The sequence below is a fragment of the Nicotiana sylvestris genome, chromosome 4 (assembly GCF_000393655.2).
Source record: "Nicotiana sylvestris chromosome 4, ASM39365v2, whole genome shotgun sequence".
NCBI classification, from domain to species: domain Eukaryota; kingdom Viridiplantae; phylum Streptophyta; class Magnoliopsida; order Solanales; family Solanaceae; genus Nicotiana; species Nicotiana sylvestris.
The window spans coordinates 2,138,936-2,160,386 of NC_091060.1; the positions used below are offsets into that span (position 1 = coordinate 2,138,936).

At 36.0% G+C, this 21,451-nt stretch overlaps 1 protein-coding gene across 3 annotated transcripts; it reads left to right on the top strand.

Moving 5' to 3' along the window:
* The first annotated feature begins 1,848 nt into the window (after nucleotides 1-1,848).
* Nucleotides 1,849-20,738, top strand: LOC104211314 (F-box/LRR-repeat protein At5g63520). 3 transcript variants are annotated; one of them, XM_070171715.1, is made up of 10 exons: nucleotides 1,849-2,115; nucleotides 2,652-2,759; nucleotides 16,781-16,873; nucleotides 16,967-17,095; nucleotides 17,313-17,414; nucleotides 17,721-17,760; nucleotides 17,875-18,027; nucleotides 18,645-18,826; nucleotides 19,542-19,660; nucleotides 19,991-20,738. In XM_070171715.1, the coding sequence occupies exons 1-10, from the start codon at nucleotides 1,903-1,905 to the stop codon at nucleotides 20,442-20,444; spliced, it is 1,593 nt and encodes a 530-aa protein (XP_070027816.1). In that variant the 5' UTR covers nucleotides 1,849-1,902; the 3' UTR covers nucleotides 20,445-20,738. The 3 variants fall into 3 exon arrangements, with proteins under 3 accessions (XP_070027816.1, XP_070027818.1, XP_070027817.1); XM_070171717.1 differs by lacking the exon at nucleotides 19,542-19,660; XM_070171716.1 differs by lacking the exon at nucleotides 2,652-2,759.
* The last annotated feature ends 713 nt before the right edge of the window (nucleotides 20,739-21,451 follow it).

The window sequence follows — 21,451 nt, forward strand, 5'->3', positions numbered from 1 at the left end:
AATCTTGGAGCAATGTTAGAGTTGTCTCCGTATGACCTATAAGTTACGAGTTCAAGTCGTGAAATCAACCACTGATGCTTGCATCGGGATTATAAGGTTGTCTATATCACACCCCTCAGAATATTGCGGCCATTCCCTAGATCCTGCGTGAATGCTAGATGCTTCATGCACCGGACTTGCCTATTTTTTATACTGATAAATCTTGTTGTACTCTTCATTTAAATACCAATCACGTGTTGCACTCTTACTATTATGGCAAAAGCTCCGATAGCGATACCCATCTTGAAAACTTTATATTATAGTTTCGATTTTCAAGTAAAATCCATATGCCTGAAGTTTGTGTTTCCAACAGGGACTTCTTCGGCTCCACGATAGTGTATATGTTCTCTGATCAAATGCGAAATCACATTTTAATTATGAGTTTAACTGAATCTATTGCTTTGACTCGAATTATATATGCATGTGCACTTTTTTGTTGTTGTAAATGTGTACATAAAATAATATACATTCTAAATCCATTGACATTTAGATCCTAGCTAGATTCATCTGTCTCCATTGATCAATCTTCATATATTAATGTCGTAGTTCTCCATGTAAAACTGCCTAGTCTTAAGTTTTTGTGCTAGTAAGAGGTAAAAAATCAACATTATCAAAAAGGAAAAAAATAATTTGGCTAGTTCTAAGAAAAATGGTACGTATCTAGTTTCCTCATTGGCACCCAAAGACCAATAACTACTTTTTTAAACTATATACTTAATTGTCAATACTTGATATATTATCTTAATTAATCAACGTACTTTTTCAGCTTCCTGAATAAATCAAATTAGTAACTTGAATAATAAGACATGATAATATGCTATAACATTATTAATATTTTTAGAATATTAATAATGATGCTAGGGTCACTTGTTCCTATCTTGACGAGGGTCGAAGCAACACCATCTTAAGGGTGGTCAATTGACCATCCTAAGAAGAAAAATTACAATGTATATAACTTGTGTATTAGGTCTTCAGGGTATAATATATATTGAACACCTTTTGTCGAGAAAATTTTTACTTTTTTCAAGTTTGAATATTCTTGAAAAAATTTCTGGCTTCGCCACTAATCTTGACTATTTTTTCGTGTATCTGCTACCTCCTGCCAACATAAATATTAGGTAAATTTGTCCATCACGACGTGAAATTACATTGAGTATGTTGTCATTGTTGTTGTTATAGCTTAAAATGATAAGAACTCCGAACCATAAAATGGTACCATTTGAATTGGAATCACATATATATGCATAAGAGCAAAGGTTTTAGAGAAAAAGTCTAATTATATGTAGTCGAAGGGGTTCAAAATGAGCATTATCTCATTACATGCATACATTCTAATTTCTTCTTCTTTTGATATATATATACACAATTCGAGCCAAAAGCAAGGCGTTTAATTGAACTTACAGAACCCGCTCTAAATCCCTTACGCGCTTGTAGTAGCTTGATTGGTCATGCTACCAATTTAGATATTTGCCATCAAATTTTCAATCTAGGAAGCATGGGAGGCTCAACACTGTTGAACTACGAGAACAACAAAGGTATAGATCGTTAAACCTCTCTATAACAACATTGCTATATAACAACTATTCACTATAAAAGTCAAGTTACTTTGGAATTAATTTTCATGTTATGTTAATATATATTCTTTATAACAATACTTTGCTATAATAATCAATTTTATTTATTTCAAGGCTATTATAGAAAGGTTTGACTGTATCGGCTAAGCATTTAAACAAAACAAAGAGGACAGGCGGCTAAGTTTTAAATACTACATTTCGGCTATTTTTAAAATTAGCATCCTAAAAGCTGCAGAAGGGCAGAAGACAACACACACAACCAATACGTGGGGATTTCAGCTCAGGAAAAATGGCGGCGAAACCAAGGCAGAAACAGGAGGAGATGGCGGCGGCGACGATTGATATGATCGGAGAAGACCTTCTACACAACATTTTGTCTAAGCTTCCGGCAGTAGAATGTGCAGCAGCAGCATGTGTTAGCCGTTCGTGGAACCTTATCATCACTCGCCTCCTCTCTCTTCCAAATCTCTCCTCTTCTCTTTCCCGAAACCCTAATCTTCAGGTTTCTCTAAATTTAACTAGTACAACAATTAGTCTCTCTATTCCAATTTATGTGATAAAAAAATTATCTTTCTTAGACTCACTTTTGAAACTTGTGGTCTAAATTAATTGAGAAGTTAAAAGTTGAATTGGTTTTATATATAGAAAGGTGTCGTTCTTTTTAGGATTGACTAAAAAGGAAAGTGTGGTATATGAATTGAGATGGAGGGAGTATGATTTGGAGTATCTTTTACAGAATTTTTGAATATGTTGATTATTTGGAAAAATTGAAGAAAAGGGAGTCTGAATACACACAAAAAGCAATAGAATTGACCCTTGTACTCCAAGCCTTGCCTTTCTTTTTAGGGCAGAAGGAGTAATTTATGCTTACAAATTTGAATTTTGATATTATTATATGAAATACAAGAGGAGGAGTGATGAAAGAATACACTTAAGTTTAATCGATAAACAGTTTGTTAGACTTCAGTGAATGAAATGGAGTATTTTGTTTAGTTCATTACAAGAAAGTATTGGGTTGAAGTTGAATTTGTGGTGCAGTGTGCTGTGAATGAGGTTGTTGAAAAGGTTTTAGCGAGGACGATTAGACCCCAGTTTGTCATTGCTTCCATTGGTCCTTCTTTTGACTTGCAAGAAGCTCACCGGCTGGTGTGTGATCTCTCTCTCACTCTCTCTCTATATATTGTTATGAAACTAAATGCAATTTACTATAAACTTGAACACGATAATAGAGATAGAATGAAAGAAGAGAAATTATTTCTTCTTTAATTGTGTGTATTTTCCTATCTATTATAAGGCCTTTATATAGGCATGAAAAGTGAAGAAAATATGTCAAGCATTTGTCAAAATCATGGAGGAGGACTAAACATCCACCATAAGATTTATCTTATAACACTCCCCCTTGGATGTCCATAGACTCGTTAAAACTTATTAGGAAAAAACCCTAATGAAGGAAAAAGAGTACACATGTTTAGAAATATGCTTTTTGGTTGCCTCGTTTAAAACTCCCCCTGATGAGAGCATCAATTCACATCCTTGAGCCTTCGCATCCCAATCTTGTACACTAGTTTCTTGAAGGTTGATGTCGGTAGAGATTTGGTGAACAAATCAGCCATATTATCACTTGAATGAATCTGTTGCACATTAATATCACCATTCTTTTGAAGATCATGTGTGAAAAATAACTTTGGTGAAATGTGCTTTGTCCTATCTCCTTTTATAAATCCCCCCCTTCAATTGGGTTATGCATGTTGCATTGTTTTCATACAAAATTGTGGGTAATTTGTCAGAGTTCAAACCACATTTGTCCCAAATAAGATGTATTATAGACCTCAACCATATACATTCTCGACTTGCTTCATGAATAGCAATTATCTCAGCGTGATTAGATGAAGTAGCCACGATTGATTGCTTAGTTGGTCGCCAAGATATGGCAGTGCCTCCACATGTAAACACATAGCCTGTTTGAGATCGAGCCTTGTGTGGGTCAACTAAATACCCAACATCGGCATAACCAACAAGATCAGGACTGCAATCATTGCCATAAAATAATCCCATATCGGCAGTCCTTTTTAGATACCGCAATATGTTTTTGATTTCATTCCAATGTCTCCTTGTAGGAGCAGAGCTACATCTTGCTAAGACATTAACTGAAAAAGTTATGTCAGGCCTTGTTGAGTTAGCAAGATACATTAGTGCACCAATTGCACTAAGATATAGTACTTCAGGACCAAGAAACTCTTCATTCTTTTCTTGAGGTTGGAACGGGTCCTTATTTACATCAAGTGATCGAACAATCATCGGAGTACTTAATGGATGCGCTTCATCCATGTAAAATCGTTTCAATACCTGTAGGCAGATTGATGAACAAAAGTCCCATTTGCCAAATGTTCAACTTGCAAACCAAGACATAATTTTGTCTTTTCGAGATCTTTTATCTCGAATTCATTCTTTAAATAATCAATTGCCTTTTGGTGTTCTGTAGGAGTTTCAATTAGGTTTATGTCATCAACATATACAACAAGTACAATAAACTCCGATGTTGTTTTCTTTATAAAAACACATGGACAAATGACATCATTTATATAACCTTCCTTTAATAAATACTCATTAAGGCGGTTATACCACATTCTTCCTGATTGCTTTAGACCATACAAAGATCTTTGCAATTTAATTGAAAACATTTCTCGAGACTTTGAATTATGTGCGTCAGGCATTTTAAATCCCTCGGGAATTTTCATGTATATCTCATTATCAAGTGAACCGTAAAGGTAGGATGGAACCACATCCATTAAATGCATGTCAAGCTTTTCATGGACAGCAAAACTAATGAGATAACGGAATGTTATAGCATCCATAACAGGAGAATATGTCTCTTCATAATCGATACCAGGCCTTTGTGAAAATCCTTGAGCAACTAGACGTGCCTTATATCTTTGTACCTCATTTTTCTCATTTCTTTTACGTACAAAGACCCATTTATATCCAACAGGCTTAACACCATTAGGTGTTTGCACTACAGGTCCAAAAACTTCACGTTTCGCAAGTGAAGTTAATTCTGCCTGGATAGCGTCTTTCCATTTTGACCAATCATCTCTCTGTCTACATTCATCGACAGATTTTGGTTCAAGATCCTCGTCTTGTTGCATTATTTCAACAACAACATTATAAGCAAAAACGTTATTAATAACAATATTGTTTCGGTTCCATTTTTTCCCCGTTGAGGCATAACTTATTAAGATCTCTCCATCATCATCATTTTCAGGTACCTGAACCTCCCTTGAGGTCTTATCATTTGTTATGTCTATGTGCTCTTCTTGAGCCACTACCTCCGTATTATGATCACTTTGATCATTTACTCCTTTTCTTTTCCGAGGATTTTTATCCTTAGAACCGACTGGTCTACCACGTTTCAAGCGTGGTTTAAACTCATTTGCTTTAATTGATTGTCCTACCGGGATATCAACTCGAACTGGAGTATTAGCAGCTGAAATATATGACTTAGTCACCCTTGGTAGGTCAGTGAACGCATCTGACAGTTGATTTGTAATATTTTGCAAATGAATTATCTTTTGAACCTCTTGTTCACATTGATTTGTTCGAGGATCTAAATGAGATAGTGATAATACATTCCAATCTATCTCCTTTCTCAGCTGCTTATTTTTCTCCCCCTAATGTTGGGTATATTGATTCATCAAAATGACAATCAGAAAATCTCGCTGTAAATAAATCTCCAGATATTTTATGATAGAAGGAGATTCATACCCAACATATATCCCCAACCTTCTTTGGGGGCCATCTTTGTGCGTTGTGGTGGAGCAATTGGAACATATACCGCATAACCAAAGATTCTAAGATGGGAAATATTTGGCTCCTAGCCAAAAACCAATTGCAATGGGGAGACTTTATGATAACTTGTGGGCCTTATCCGCACAAGTGATGCTGCATGCAAAATAGCATGACCCCATACTGAAATGGGAAGTTTTGTTCTCATAAGCATTGGTCTAGCAATTAATTGGAGACGTTTGATTAATGATTCCGCCAGACCATTTTGTGTATGAACATGAGCGACCGGATGCTCAATTGTTATCCCAGGTTATATATAGTAATCATTAAATGCTTGGGATGTAAATTCACCGGCATTATCAAGACGAATTGTCTTAATTGCATAATCTGGAAATTATGCTCTTAGCTTTATTATTTGAGCCAACAATCTCGCAAATGCCATGTTGCGAGTTGATAGTAAGACCATCTTATAGATGCATCTACCAAAACCATATAATATCTGAATGGTCCACATGGAGGGTGAATAGGCCCACATATATCGCCTTGTATACATTCCAGAAATATAGGGATTCCATCTTAACTTTAATCGTTGATGGTCTAATAATTAATTTGCCTTGAGAACATGCAGCACAAGAGAATTTCTTAAAATGAAGAATCTTTTGGTTCTTCATTGAATGTCCATGTGAATTTTCAATTATTTTATGCATCATAGTAGAGCCAGGATGACCCAACCGGTCATGCCAAATAATAAAATTATCTTGATTAGTAAACTTCTCATTTACTATGGCATGTGTTTCAATCCTGCTAATACTTGTGTAATATAAGCTAGAGGAAAGAGCAGATAACATTTCAAGCATATATTTCTTACCCGAATTTATTGTAGTAATATAAAGATATTCAATCTTTTCATTATTTGTAGTCTCAATGTGATATCCATTTTGGCGAATATCTTTGAAGCTTAATAAGTTTCTTTGAGATTTACTACAATATAATGCTTCATCAATAGCCAAATGTATTCCTCCTGGTAGTAATAAATTGGCTTTTTCAGAACCTTCAATTAATTTTGTACTACCGGATATTGTATTAACATTGGCTTCTTTCATTACCAAATAAGAGAAATATCTCTTAAAATAGTGTGTGTTGTAGCACTATCCAGAAGACATATATCATCTTTATTAATCTTGAGTCCAACTGAAGACTAGGAAATTTTCATATTCTTCATAAAAAAAAATCAAAAAGTACATTATAAGAAATATGAAAGACAAAAAAAAAAGCATTAAAAATTACATACTAGCAACACATGATGCGTTAGGAAACACACTCAAGAAAAATAAACTAGTTGCAATCATAAAAAATGACAACTTTTATTATAGCCTTCAATCCCCAACAAGATGATTAGTTCTTCAGTCAATATTCTCAAAGAAGTCTCCAGCTTCTAAATGAGTAATATTTGCTAGGCCTCCAAAATCATCATCTTTATATGCAAGATGTGCCTTAGAATCATATTTGTTTGAGGGACTTGCTTCAACAACAACAACAACGACCCAGTATAATCCCACAAGTGGGGTCTGGGGAGGGTAATATGTACGCAGACCTTACCCCTACCCCGAAGGGTAGAGAGGATGTTTCCAGGAGACCCTCGGCTCAAGAAAGCAACAAGAGACGATATATTAGTACCATAAAAACGCATAATAAAATAACAGCAATATAAGAGATATGAAATACAAAATACGAAATACGAAATAGATGGCTGGTATAGTAAAAACTAGCACGTAAAGCCCTGCATCAATAGACGACCAATGACATTCTTAGTCTAACTCCTAACTGGCTAGTCTCACTCTATTGTGCGGTAGAAGTATTCACAACTTCCCCCTAATCTACAATCTTAATGCTCGACCTCCATAATTCCCTGCAAGGACCATGTCCTCAGTAATCCTAAGTCGCGCCATGTCCTGTCTGATCACCTCTCCCCAATACTTCTTAGGTCGCCCTCTACCTCTCCGCGTGCCCACTACCGCCAGTCGCTCACACCTCCTCACCGGTGCATCAGTGCTCCTCCTCTGAATGTGCCCGAACCATCTGAGTCTTACTTCCCGCATCTTGTCCTCCATGGGGACCACGCCCACCTTCTTTCGAATATCTTCATTCCTAATCTTATCCATCCTTGTATGCCCGCACATCCACCTCAACATTCTCATCTCTGCTACTTTCATCTTCTGGATGTGTGAGTTCTTTACCGGCCAACATTCAGTTCCATATAACATGGCAGGCCTAACCACTGCTTTATAAAACTTACCTTTTAGTAACGGTGGCACTTTCTTGTCACACAAGACTCCCGACGCTAACCTCCACTTCATCCACCCCACCCCTATACGGTGTGTGACATCCTCGTCAATCTCCCCGATCCCCTGAATAACCGATCCAAGGTACTTGAAACTACCCCTCTTGGGAATGACTTGAGAGTCAAGCCTCACTTCAACTCCCGCTTCCGTCGGCTCAACTCCAAATTTGCACTCGAGGTATTCCGTCTTCGTCCTGCTCAACTTGAAACCTTTAGACTCAAGAGCATGTCTCCAAATCTCTAGCCTCTCGTTGACGCCGCCTCGTGTCTCGTCAATTAGAATAATGTCATCAGCAAATAGCATGCACCATGGCACCTCCCCTTGAATATGATGAGTCAGTGCATCCATCACCAGGGCAAATAGGAATGGGCTGAGCGCAGACCCTTGGTGCAACCCCGTAATAACTGGAAAGTGTTCAGAGTCGCCTCCTACTGTCCTAACCCGAGTCTTAGCTCCAGCATACATGTCTTTAATCACCCTAATATAGTCAACCGGGACCCCTTTATCCTCTAAGCAGCTCCATAAGACCTCCCTAGGAACCCTATCGTACGCTTTCTCCAGATCAATAAACACCATGTGGAGATCCTTCTTCCTATCCCTGTACTGTTCCACCATCCTCCTAATAAGGTGGATAGCTTCTGTGGTAGATCGCCCCGGCATGAACCCGAACTGGTTGTCTGAAATAGACACCGTCCTTCGCACTCTCATTTCTACCACTCTCTCCCAAACTTTCATGGTATGACTTAGTAATTTGATGCCCCTATAGTTGTTACAGCTCTGGACATCACCTTTGTTCTTATACAACGGGACCATTGTACTCCACCTCCACTCTTCAGGCATTCTATTAGTCTTGAATATAACACTAAACAATGCAGTAAGCCATTCCAAGCCTGCTTGACCCACACACCTCCAAAGTTCAACCGGAATTTCGTCTGGCCCGGTAGCTCTGCCCCTTCTCATCTTACGCATTGCCTCCATGACTTCATCGATCTCAATGTCCCTACAATTACTTAATTCATGGGGACTGTCGGCATTCCTCAATTCCCCAAGTATAATATCCTGATCCCCTTCTTCACTTAGAAGTTTATGAAAGTAGGTCTGCCACCTCCTCTTAATCTGGTCATCTCCCATCAAAACTTTGCCGTCATCATTTTTTATGCACCTCACTTGGTCCAGATCCCGAGTTGTCCTCTCTCTCACCTTAGCGAGTCGGAATGTGCCTCCATAGTTTGAGGGACTTGCTTCATCATCATTATTTTGAAAGGTCAAATGTGCCTCTATATTATTTTCTTTCTTTCTAAGGGAGGCTTGATAAAGTTTGACAAAATGATCTGGCGTACGACAAATGCGTGCCCAATGATCTTTCATACCACACCTGCGACAATTATTAACTCTACCTTTTAAAGGATTATTTTGAGGATTCTTATTGTTTATTTCCACCATAATAACGATAATTATTTCGCCCCCTTCCATGTCCACGTCCACGACTATGGCCACGACCACGATAATAATTTTGACTTCTTTCAAACTTTTGAGTGATTGTTACCATATTAACTTCAGCAAAATGGTGCAGAATCAGTAGGACGGGCTTCATGATTTTTCATTAAAAGGGTATTATGTTGCTCAGTTACCAGGAGGCATGAGATTAATTCAGAATATTTCTTTAAACCCTTTTCGCGGTTTTGTTGTTGCAATACCATATTTGATGCATGAAAAGTAGAAAGAGTCTTTTCTAGTAAATCCTCATCATTCACAATTTCCCCACATAATTTAAGTTGAGAAGTTATCCTGAATATAGCAGAATTATATTGACTTACAGTTTTAAAATCTTGTAATCGCAAGTGAATCCATTCATATCTAGCTCTTGGTAATACCGTTTCCTTAAGATGGTCATATCGTTCCTTCAAACCACTCCATAGTTTAAATGGATCCTTTAGGTTAAGTATTCAGTTTTTAATCCTTCATCGAGATGATGACGAAGAAAAATCATAGCCTTTGCTTTATCCTGACTTGATGTTTCATTTCCTTGTATAATAGTATTTTCAAGAACTTTTGCAGCAGGGTGAATTCCAGCATCAAGGACACTTGAATTCGTGGCACTAGACATTACCGGAAAGAATTACTTATCATGGGTCCTTGAATTGAAACATCTTGCTGCAAAATATAACAAAAAAGTGAATTCCAGCATCAAGGACACTTGAATTCGTGGCACTAGACATTACCGGAAAGAATTACTTATCATGGGTCCTTGAATTGATGCTGAAATTCACCCTGCTGCAAAAGCTCTTGAAAATACTATTATACAAGGAAATGAAACATCATGCCAGGATAAAGCAAAGGCTATGATTTTTCTTCGTCATCATCTCGATGAAGGATTAAAAACTGAATACTTAACCCTAAAGGATCCATTTGAACTATGGAGCAGATTGAAGGAAGGATATGACCAACTTAAGGAAACGATATTACCAAGAGCTAGATATGAATGAATTCACTTGCGGTTACAAGATTTTAAAACTGTAAGTCAATATAATTCTGCTATATTCAGGATAACTTCCCAACTTAAATTATGTGGGGAAATTGTGAATGATGAGGATTTACTAGAAAAGACTCTTTCTACTTTTCATGCATCAAATATGGTATTGCAACAACAAAACCGCGAAAAGGGTTTAAAGAAATATTCTGAATTAATCTCATGCCTCCTGGTAACTGAGCAACATAATACCCTTTTAATGAAAAATCATGAAGCCCGTCCTACTGGTTCTGCACCATTTTGCTGAAGTTAATATGGTAACAATCACTCAAAAGTTTGAAAGAAGTCAAAATTATTATCGTGGTCGTGGACGTGGACATGGAAGGGGGCGAAATAATTATCGTTATTATGGTGGAAATAAACAATAAGAATCCTCAAAATAATCCTATAAAAGGTAGAGTTAATAATTGTCGCAGGTGTGGTATGAGAGGTTATTGGGCACACATTTGTCGTACGCCAGATCATTTTGTCAAACATTATCAAGCCTCCCTTAGAAAGAAAGAAAATAATATGGAGGCACATTTGACCTTTCAAAATAATGATGATGAAGCAGGTCCCTCAAACAAATATGATTCTGAGGTACATCTTGCATATAAAGATGATGATTTTAGAGGCCTAACAAATATTACTCATTTAGAAGCTGGAGACTTCTTTGAGGATATTGACTGAAGAACTAATCATCTTACTGGGGAATGAAGGCTATAATTAAAGTTGTCATTTTTCTTATGTTTGCAATTAGTTTATTTTTCTTGAGTGTGTTTCCTAACGCATCATGTATTGCTAGTATGTAATTTTTAATGCTTTTTTTTTTTTGTCTTTCATATTTCTTATAATGTACTTTTTGATTTTTTTTTATGAAGAATATGAAAATTTCCTAGTCTTCAGTTGGACTCAAGATTAATAAAGATGATATATGTCTTCTGGATAGTGCTACAACACACACTATTTTAAGAGATATTTCTCTTATTTGGTAATGAAAAAAGCCAATGTTAATACAATATCCGGTAGTACAAAATTAATTGAAGGTTCTGAAAAAGCCAATTTATTTACTACCAGGAGGAATACATTTGGCTATTGATGAAGCATTATATTGTAGTAAATCTCAAAGAAACTTATTAAGCTTCAAAGATATTCGCCAAAATGGATATCACATTGAGACTACAAATAATGAAAAGATTGAATATCTTTATATTACTACAATAAATTCGGGTAAGAAATATGTGCTTGAAATGTTATCTGCTCTTTCCTCTAGCTTATATTACACAAGTATTAGCAGAATTGAAACACATGCCATAGTAAATGAGAAGTTTACTAATCAAGATAATTTTATTATTTGGCATGACCGGTTGGGTCATCCTGGCTCTACTATGATGCATAAAATAATTGAGAATTCACATGGACATTCAATGAAGAACCAAAAGATTCTTCAATTTAAGGAATTCTCTTGTGTTGCATGTTCTCTCAAGGCAAATTAATTATTAGACCATCAACGATTAAAGTTAAGATGAAATCCCCTATATTTCTGGAACATATACAAGGCGATATATGTGGGCCCATTCACCCTCCATGTGGACCATTCAGATATTATATGGTTTTGGTAGATGCATCTATAAGATGGTCACATGTGTACTTACTATCAACTCGCAACATGGCATTTGCGAGATTGTTGGCTCAAATAATAAAGCTAAGATAATAAAGCTAATTCGTCTTGATAATACCGGTGAATTTACATCCCAAGCATTTAATGATTATTGTATATAACCTGGGATAACAATTGAGCATCCGGTCGCTCATGTTCATACACAAAATGGTCTAGCGGAATCATTAATCAAACGTCTCCAATTAATTGCTAGACCAATGCTTATGAGAACAAAACTTTCCATTTCAGTATGGGGTCATACTATTTTGCATGTAGCATCACTTGTGCGGATAAGGCCCATAAGTTATCATAAAGTCTCCCCATTGCAATTGGCTTTTGGCCAGGAGCCAAATATTTCCCATCTTAGAATCTTTGGTTGTGCGGTATATGTTCCAATTGCTCCACCACAACGCACAAAGATGGGCCCCCAAAAAGGTTGGGGATATATGTTGGGTATGAATCTCCTTCTATTATAAAATATCTGGAGATTTATTTACAACGAGATTTTCTGATTGTCATTTTGATGAATCAATATACCCAACATTACAGGGAGAAAATAAGCAGCTGAGAAAGGAGATAGATTGGAATGTATTATCACTATCTCATTTAGATCCTCGAACAAATCAATGTAAACAAGAGGTTTCAAAAGATAATTCATTTGCAAAATATTGCAAATCAACTGCCAAATGCATTCACTGACCTACCAAGGGTGACTAAGTTATATATTCTAGCTGCTAATGCTCCAGTTCGAGTTGATATCCCGGGAGGACAATCAATTAAAGCAAATGAGTTTAAACCACGCTTGAAACGTGGTAGACCAGTCGGTTCTAAGGATAAAAATCCTCGGAAAAGAAAAGGAGTAAATGATCAAAGTGATCATAATACAGAGGTAGTGGCTCAAAAAGAGCACATAGACATAACAAATGATAAGACCTCAAGGGAGGTTCAGGTACCTAAAAATGATGATGATGGAGAGATCTCAATAAGTTATGTCTCAACGGGGAAAAGATGGAACCGAAATAATATTGTTATTAATAACGTTTTTGCTTATAATGTTACTGTTGAAATAATGCAACAAGACGAGGATCTTGAACCAAAATTTGTCGATAAATGTAGACAGAGAGATGATTGGCCAAAATGGAAAGATGCTATCCAGGCAGAATTAACTTCACTTGCGAAATGTGAAGTTTTTGGACCTGTAGTGCAAACACCTAATGGTGTTAAGCCTGTTGGATATAAATGGGTCTTTGTACGTAAAAGGAATTAGAAAAATAAGGTACAAAGATATAAGGCACGTCTAGTTGCAAAAGGATTTTCACAAAGGCCCGATATCGATTATGAAGAGACATATTCTTGATGAAAAGGTATTGAAACGATTTTACATGAATGAAGCACACCCATTAAGTACTCCTGTGATTGTTTGATCACTTGATGTAAATAAGGACCCGTTTCGACCTCAAGAAAAGAATGAAGAGCTTCTTGGTCCTGAAGTACCATATTTTAGTGCAATTGGTGCACTAATTTATCTTGCTAACTCTACAAGGTCTGACATAACTTTTTCAGTTAATGTCTTAGCAAGATATAGCTCTGCTCCTACAAGGAGACATTGGAATGGATTCAAAAACATATTGCGGTATCTAAAATGGACTGACGATATGAGATTATTTTATGGCAATGATTGCAGTCCTGATCTTGTTGGTTATGCCAATGCTGGGTATACTGACCCACACAAGGCTCGATCTCAAACAGGCTATGTGTTTACATGTGGACGCACTGCCATATCTGGGCGATCAACTAAGCAATCAATCGTGACTACTTCATCTAATCACGCTGAGATAATTGCTATTCATGAGTAATTGCAAGTCGAGAATGTATATGGTTAAGGTCTATAATACATCTTATCGGGACAAATGTGGTTTGAACTCTGACAAATTACCCACAATTTTGTATGAAAACAATGCAGCATGCATAACCCAATTGAATGGGGGGGGGATTCATAAAAGGAGATAGGACAAAGCACATTTCACCAAAGTTATTTTTCACACATATCTTCAAAAGAATGGTGATATTAATGTGCAACAGATTCGTTCAAGTGATAATATGGCTGATTTGTTCACCAAATCTCTACCGACGTCAATCTTCAAGAAACTAGTGTACAAGATTGGGATGCGAAGGTTCAAGGATATGAATTGATGCTCTCATCAGGGGGAGTTAATACGTGTTGTACTCTTTTTCCCTTACAAGGTTTTGTCCCACTGGGTTTTCCTGGCAAGGTTTTTAACGAGGCAACCAAAAAGCGTATTTCTGAACATGTGTACTCTTTTTCCTTCATTAGGATTTTTTTTTCCCATAGGGTTTTTTCCTAATAAGGTTTTAACGAGACACATTATCTATGGACATCCAAGGGGGAGTGTTATAAGATAAATCTTATGGTGTATGTCTACTCCTCCATGATTTTTACAAATGCTTAATGACATATTCAATGACATATTTTCTATGCTTAATGACATATTCAATGACATATTTTCTTCACTTTCCATGCCTATATAAAGGCATTGTAATAGATAGGAAAATACACACAATTGAAGAAGAAATAAATTCTCTTCCTTCTTTCTATCTCTATTATCTTGTTCAAGTTTATAGTAAATTGCTTTTAGTTTCATAACAATATATATATATATATATATATATATTGCATTTACGTGTACCTAGAAATTGTGGCATGCCAGTGAATTTGTTTGTTAAATGGTCTTTATCGAAATGAATGTTAGCTAAATATTCAAGTTGAAATAGAATTAACTATCTTACTTTTTAATTTTAAGTTTGCAAAATAAGTCATCTAGGGATGACAATTGGGGCGGGCCGGGGCAGGGAAAACTCTTAATGGGGCAGGGCAGGGCAAAATCTAAATGGGGCGGGGCAGGGCAGGCAGGGGAAAATTTTATATTTAAAAAATTTTAATAGGGCAGGGCAGGGGCAAATTCCAAGTTAATAACTAGGTCAGGTTATTTTTGTTATTTTTCCCCAATTCCTACTGTGAATATACGCATTATAATGCGTTTCATTTATAAGCTCGGGTGTTGTAGAGTTCACCTTTCCAATTGTTTTCTACTAATCATTAAAAAATATTTCCTTTCTAATTATCTCCCCGAAAGAAGTTCAATGACTGATGTTTATAATTAAAACTTGTTACAGATAAAATGACTAGGATGAACTCTTGAAATGCCAAAATCGTTGATGTCCTCCAAACTGAAAGGAAATTTGTCATTATTTGATTGTCTTTGAATACAAATTATTTCATTAATTTGATTTGTAATCTCCAATATATATTTCATCAATATGTGCATATCGTTTTATTCACGAATGTTTTAATTTTTCCATTCTCACCTTATTTCAAATATTTTTCCATTCTCACCTTATTTCAAATATATCATAAAGATATGAGAAAATCTTCTTTTGATTTCCTTTTCCTCTAATAATCCCAAATTTTCTGTAAAATCATATGTTTAAAAAAAATTAAATAGAATATTACAAATAAAAAAAATGAAGAAGAGTTTAAACGGGGCGGGGCAGGGCGGGGTGAGGCGGGGCAGGGCAAATTCTGGAAAAATGCTAAATATGGCAGGGCGGGGCAGGTTAAAAACTTAGTAGGCCAAAGCTTGCCCTACCCTGCCCTACCCCAATTGCCATCCCTAAAGTCATCGAAAAGGAAACCTTTTCTATTGATTCTAAATACTTTTCTACTCAAGAGTTTAAGATATCAATTTGACTTTTTTTATTATATTTTAGTAATACAAGAAAATATTAAAGTAATAGTTGAGATGTTAGTTTGATAGGAAAAACATTACATTGAAATCTAAATTTGAATATCTTAAACTTGAACTCATAAAAGTTGTGAAAGTTGTATAGGATTATGTTGTTAATAGAATGGTGGCGTACATTTTGGAACATCACCAAATTATTTAGAGTTGAACTAATATTGGCATGATATGATTTTAAATGGAGTAACGTGGTGAATGGGGATTCATATAGCCGACCCTTGGATTGGGGCATAGTAGTAGTAGTTGTTGTACCAAATTAAAAAGAGTGTCACAATTTGAGATAGAGAGAGTATTGGGCAGCCAGTGTACAAAGCATCCCGCTGATTCCACGGCTCGAACCCGTGATCTATAGGTGACACGGAGACAACTTGATCGTTGCTCCAAGGCTCCCCTTCAATAGAGAGAGTATTATTCTATCATATAAAAGAACATTTTAGGACCTCAATTTTGTTCTAAACAATATTCAAATTGTTCAAAAATCAACTTGGATCCATTTTCAGTTTAGTATAATAATAACCTGAAATTTTATCATAGTAGTTGCATCCGAACCAAATAAGATACCTAATGGGTTAAGTATGGGCTAATGTGCAAAAGATTAGGAGAATGAAGTGTAGTAAAACATCAGTTAAGTCCTGTAATTGTTGAAGTTAGTTGTAGGATTGTTGGTTCAATTTTTTGACCTTTAGGAGATATCAAGTAGTTACATAGAGACTGACATAGTTATTAGAATTTGTTAAAGTATCTATAATGAATAACCTACAAAAAATCTCCTAGTTTCTTAGCATAGTTATTGAGTGATTCATACACAACATCTCTTTCCTTTATCAAGGGTTCGGTTCGACCTATGTGAACTACTCGATATCTTGGAATCACTACTTAGACTAGAATATACGAGAAAAATCAGAATGAAAGCGTCCTTTTTTTGTTGTTTTAATTGAAATGTTATACTCTGTTACACTAGTGATCTTAATGAAACCATTCATTCAAAGTATGAATTGTCGTACACTGGAATAAGCTATATGTGCTGCTTATGATGGTTTTTTCCTCTGCAGATTACTTGTAGATTTGGCTCCCGAATTCCAGTAATTACTTCAATATCCCAAGGAATTTTTGGAAAAGATGCTTACACTAATGAGTTTGAAGAGGTGAATCTAGTAGCTATAGACTAGAATTTGCTTGGGATTGCATTCTGACATCTTTTTAACAAAAATTAAAGCGGAGAAATGATGTTTTCCCAGGTTCAGTGGGACACATTTGAAGATGACGAGGCTCATGAGGATCTTGGTAATGAGAACCGGGGTGTTCTACTAACTGTTGGTTTCTTGCCAGGATTGACAGTTGATTTAATCCCATTATCAAAAACTCAGGTAATTCTGCACTCCAGTACAATCCAAACATTTTTTTACAATATCTCTACCTTATTGGGAGAAATGTGAACTTCCATTTTTTAGTTTGATTCTCATTTCAAATATATGAAGTGCCTACTTGGAATCTTGAAGGGGGTGAATAGTTTATATATACTAGAGAATTTGTGCTAACTTGATTTAAAATGGGCTACACTAACTTTGGGAGAACAAATTTCAGGGAAATCAAGTACTCATGATTGATGATCTCGTGCTTAGTATCAGGGAACACTCATCCTCTCATTCTGGATCAGCACCACCAATGGGGATTTTATTATTTTCTGTAAGTCGTAAGTCTGTTTAAACCTATTATTTTGTTATTTCTTGCAAAGCAGTATATCCTCTACTTGTCAAAGTGATGATGTCTAATATTCCTTAAATTGTGGATGAAGGGGATAAAGTTAATCCTCATGTAATTCAGATTGTGTATGAGTGACCAGACTAATTAATTTAGACTTTAGAGTGAGTGGGATTAAAAAACTGGAACACGAACTTCGAGGGACACTTGGGGCTTTTGCTTTTCTATCTATGATCAACCTTCTTTCTTTTTACAATAACTGTAATAAGAATCATTTGAATGTTGTTCTAGGACGAGGACACTGACATCAAACCTGTCCTTGAAAAGTTGGGTGAGTAAGCTTCATAATTTTCATTTATGCAAAACTTTATTTGTTCATATATACCTTTATGTTGATTCTGTGAGAAACAAGTTATATTTTCAGTGCGCCATTTTGTGTTTGTAGATTATGCTTTTTCCACTGAGACTGTCATTGTGGGTGACGGAGGTTCTCAGTTTTTATACCGAGGTGATACAGCAATTAACCGTTCTAATAACAAAGCGTCCAGTTCAGCTGCTGTTGCTCTTTTATTTTCAACGGATAGAGGCAAGCCTCCTGGTATGCAATTATATCTTAACTGAAAACTTTGCGGTTTCAAATTATAATCCTGTTTGTTCATTAACAAGAGCACTGTTTTATAAGGCATTCGGGTCAGAGAGAACCGGGCCACCAATGCTAGTCTGATATAGAGAGTGAAGAGAAAGAGAGATTGGGCATGTGTATTATTTGGTTTCTCAGTTGTGTTAATAGATAACTGTTTAATAATCAGATGATGAATATACAGGCTTAACTAACCCGAGATGTTGAGTTTGTATGAAATTTTATGATTATTTATGGCTTGAGCACTGTGTAGACTGTAGTGCATCTGACCTGGTGCTATGTTATCCAATGTGCTTTCTGAAATGAAATTTCATTCTCTGTAAACTTTGTAGTTATGCATGAAGTTAAAGTACATATCCTTAGTATTTTTGAAATTATCATAAATTCTTAAAGTTATGCTGATGTTTCTTTTGCAGTTATATGAGTAAATATAGTTAAATATATTAGACTTTTATCTAGTTAAAAGTATTGGATTCCTTGTCTTCTGCTTATACTGTCATATCTTTAGGTAATTTAGTATATTATATTTCCAGGGAGTTTATTGTGGCAATCATTTTCTGGGAACCTGTAAACAGGTGTTGGGGAAACTCAGTTTCATGTGATGCTATCCACTGGCATTTCACCAATTGGACCTGCGTACAAAGCTGTTTCTGTTAGGGAGAGACCTAAAGATTATTCTACTTGGCTCACCGCGAAAAGAGAAGCAGTTCGCGAGAGTCTGGATGGTCAGACTATTTTAGATCAGATTTATGATGAGGTAAGGTAGTACATCTTGTGAAGTAAATTTAAACCAGTTCCGAAGGAAGTAATTCACAATAAAGGAAATTATCAAATACTTCCGCGTTTTGTGGTGTGTGTATCTCGTCTTGTTTTCTTTTCCTTGATTCCTTCCACCGTAGTGAAGCATTTTAAGTTCAGAAATGCTAGGCTTTGTCAAATGTCAGAACTCTGTTACTCTTGCCTCACTATAGCAGGGAAGAGTGCGCAATGAGTTTAACAAAATGCATTATGGCAGAATGGACATATTTGGATGATTAGAGTTGATATCATGCTGTCTGGCTGATTTGCAAATTCTAATGGTAAAACTCAATGAATCTGAGCATTGCAAATTAAGGTTACAAAAGACTTTACAGAATTATGATTGTGAGTATATCTTTCATCGCATGCACAATTTACAAAAGGTATGTAATAACAAACAGTAGTGAAATTGTTTTTGTAAATCGGGTGTTATTCCTTAATGGTTTAGTAATCTGCTATAAAGCCTAATCTGAAAGTGAAGGTTTCCTGTGAGTTTGAGATGTTTTTGAACTTAACCATGCTTATTTACAACGTAGAAGCTGTCTAACTGATGAAATATTTTGTTCTCCAAGTATACATCTTCCATCACGCGTGTGTGTGTCTGAAACCCGCTGAACAAAATTTCGCACTCCTCTGACTTGAGATGTTTCTTTTCTACGATTTGATTTCACCAGCTCGGTGGTCATATCAATTGTCCAGCTCTCTATGTTGGAGTTACAAAAAGAAGGAAATGCTCTATTGGGCAGGAAAAGCCAAGCTGGATAAATATGCATGAATTCCATGAGGTTTTAAGGTGATTAATGCACCATCACGCTTTATTATGCTTTTTTGGTCTTCACATATGGTGTCTGAATGTTCCTCATTTTGTCATGTTCTGCTCTCTATAGTCTATATAAACAACCTTTTTGGCTTCCTGAGGTCAAGAATATGCAAAGCATGCCGGTGGAGGTTATTCTCCAAAATTTTTCCATAGTTCCTCAAGAGAGTTGTGAAGTCCGCCTGTTACTTAAGTTTGTTTCTGCTAACACAGCGTTTTAGTATCTTGTTGAAATCATTATGCTGAAAGCCTTGTACGCTTTTCCTTGTCCTCTTCACTTCTATAATTAATTGTAATAATTTGCAGAGGTGATGAGGAGTATCTATATGTCCATGGTGTTGGTATCAGAAGTGGAGACTTCTTTCAGTTTTACCAGGCAAAATCTGATTTGGCACGTGTTTCTTGCAACCATGTATCAAACAGCTTCAGACATTTGAGGCAAGATCTTAACTACCAAAGTGATGATCATACTAATGGCAATGGTTTAGATATGCATAAGAAGTCTGTTTTTGGTGGTATTATGTTTGCTTGTTGTGGCCGTGGCAAGTTGTTTTTTGGTGAACCTAATGTAGACGGCTCACCTTTCTTGGAGAACTTCCCTGGGGTTACCTTCTCAGGAACTTACTGTACCGGAGAAATTGCACGTGGAGATTTAAGCTCATATGGACAGGGGTCTCAAGAACACAGCTCCGTACGTTGCTGTTTGCATGTATTTAGTACTGTCTACCTGGTTATGTCATATACCCCTGCATTGCCATAGCATTAGAGATGGCTGGTATTGTATTTGACGTGCTGGTGACTCTTGCTGGTAATGACCGAAGATTCTTGGGGGTTGGAATAGGCTACTGGTCTGTAATTCTTGGTGTTGGAAACTTGGAATATGGTGGAATCTGGCTAATGCTGTGGCTTAGTAGAGGGCAAATTTCTCATGTAGATATTTCGGAAGCTATATGGAATATTTGCTTCTAATTTGTTGCTGTTTTTAGTAGTATTTTTGTGTTGTAAATGACATGAATATTCTGCAAGTCTAAAACATCAAGGGTATTAAGTGAAATGGTGTCCATTCTTTCAAAAGACAAAAATCTAAATAATCTAAACTTTTCTTGGGAATTATGGAGCATTAATTTCAAGGATTTGACAATATTCGACCATCAAAAGAGGGTTGGGGTGTGTGTGCGTGAAGGTTGGCATTCTGCTCAAGATTCCCTCAAAAGATTGGTTCCTCAAAATTATATCAATAGCCCCTTTAATTTACATTGCATATACCTCCCTTCACTTGTTCTTGAACAAGTCTCGCAACCAAATAATGTCTAAATCTGTATTTAACGGCAACAATAACTACGTTTCAGTCTCGAATATGTTGGGATTAGCTATATGAATTTTCACGGCCATGTTAAGTACTAGAAATTCTCTATGTTTCTAACTGGCATAAACATAGGATTAAAAGACTTCTAGAAAGTATAGAATCTAAAGTAAACGTATTAACATGACAAACAAATTCCCAACTAATTGGTATTGCCTATATGTATTTTATTCTTCCATTGTGTCCTATCTTTCGCTAAAGTCTGCATTAATTTAAGAATATTGTTGATATGTATTTTATTCTTCCATTGTGTCCTATCTTTCGCTAAAGTCTGCATTGATTTAAGAATATTGTTGATCTTTCGAGACATAACTGTATATTAATCAATCCAAAGAATGAACCATAATAAATACCTTTTTAAAGGTAATCTTTATTCTTAACTAGCATTTAGGTTTTGCTAAAAA

Excerpts from the sequence above, each read along its gene's own strand:
- LOC104211314 (XM_070171715.1), top strand. The coding sequence starts at position 1,903 with ATGGCGGCGAAACCAAGGCAGAAACAGGAGGAGATGGCGGCGGCGACG. Across the intron at positions 17,096-17,312 it reads TCCCATTATCAAAAACTCAG|GGAAATCAAGTACTCATGAT; the intron begins GTAATTCTGCAC and ends AACAAATTTCAG. Across the intron at positions 17,415-17,720 it reads TGGGGATTTTATTATTTTCT|GACGAGGACACTGACATCAA; the intron begins GTAAGTCGTAAG and ends ATGTTGTTCTAG.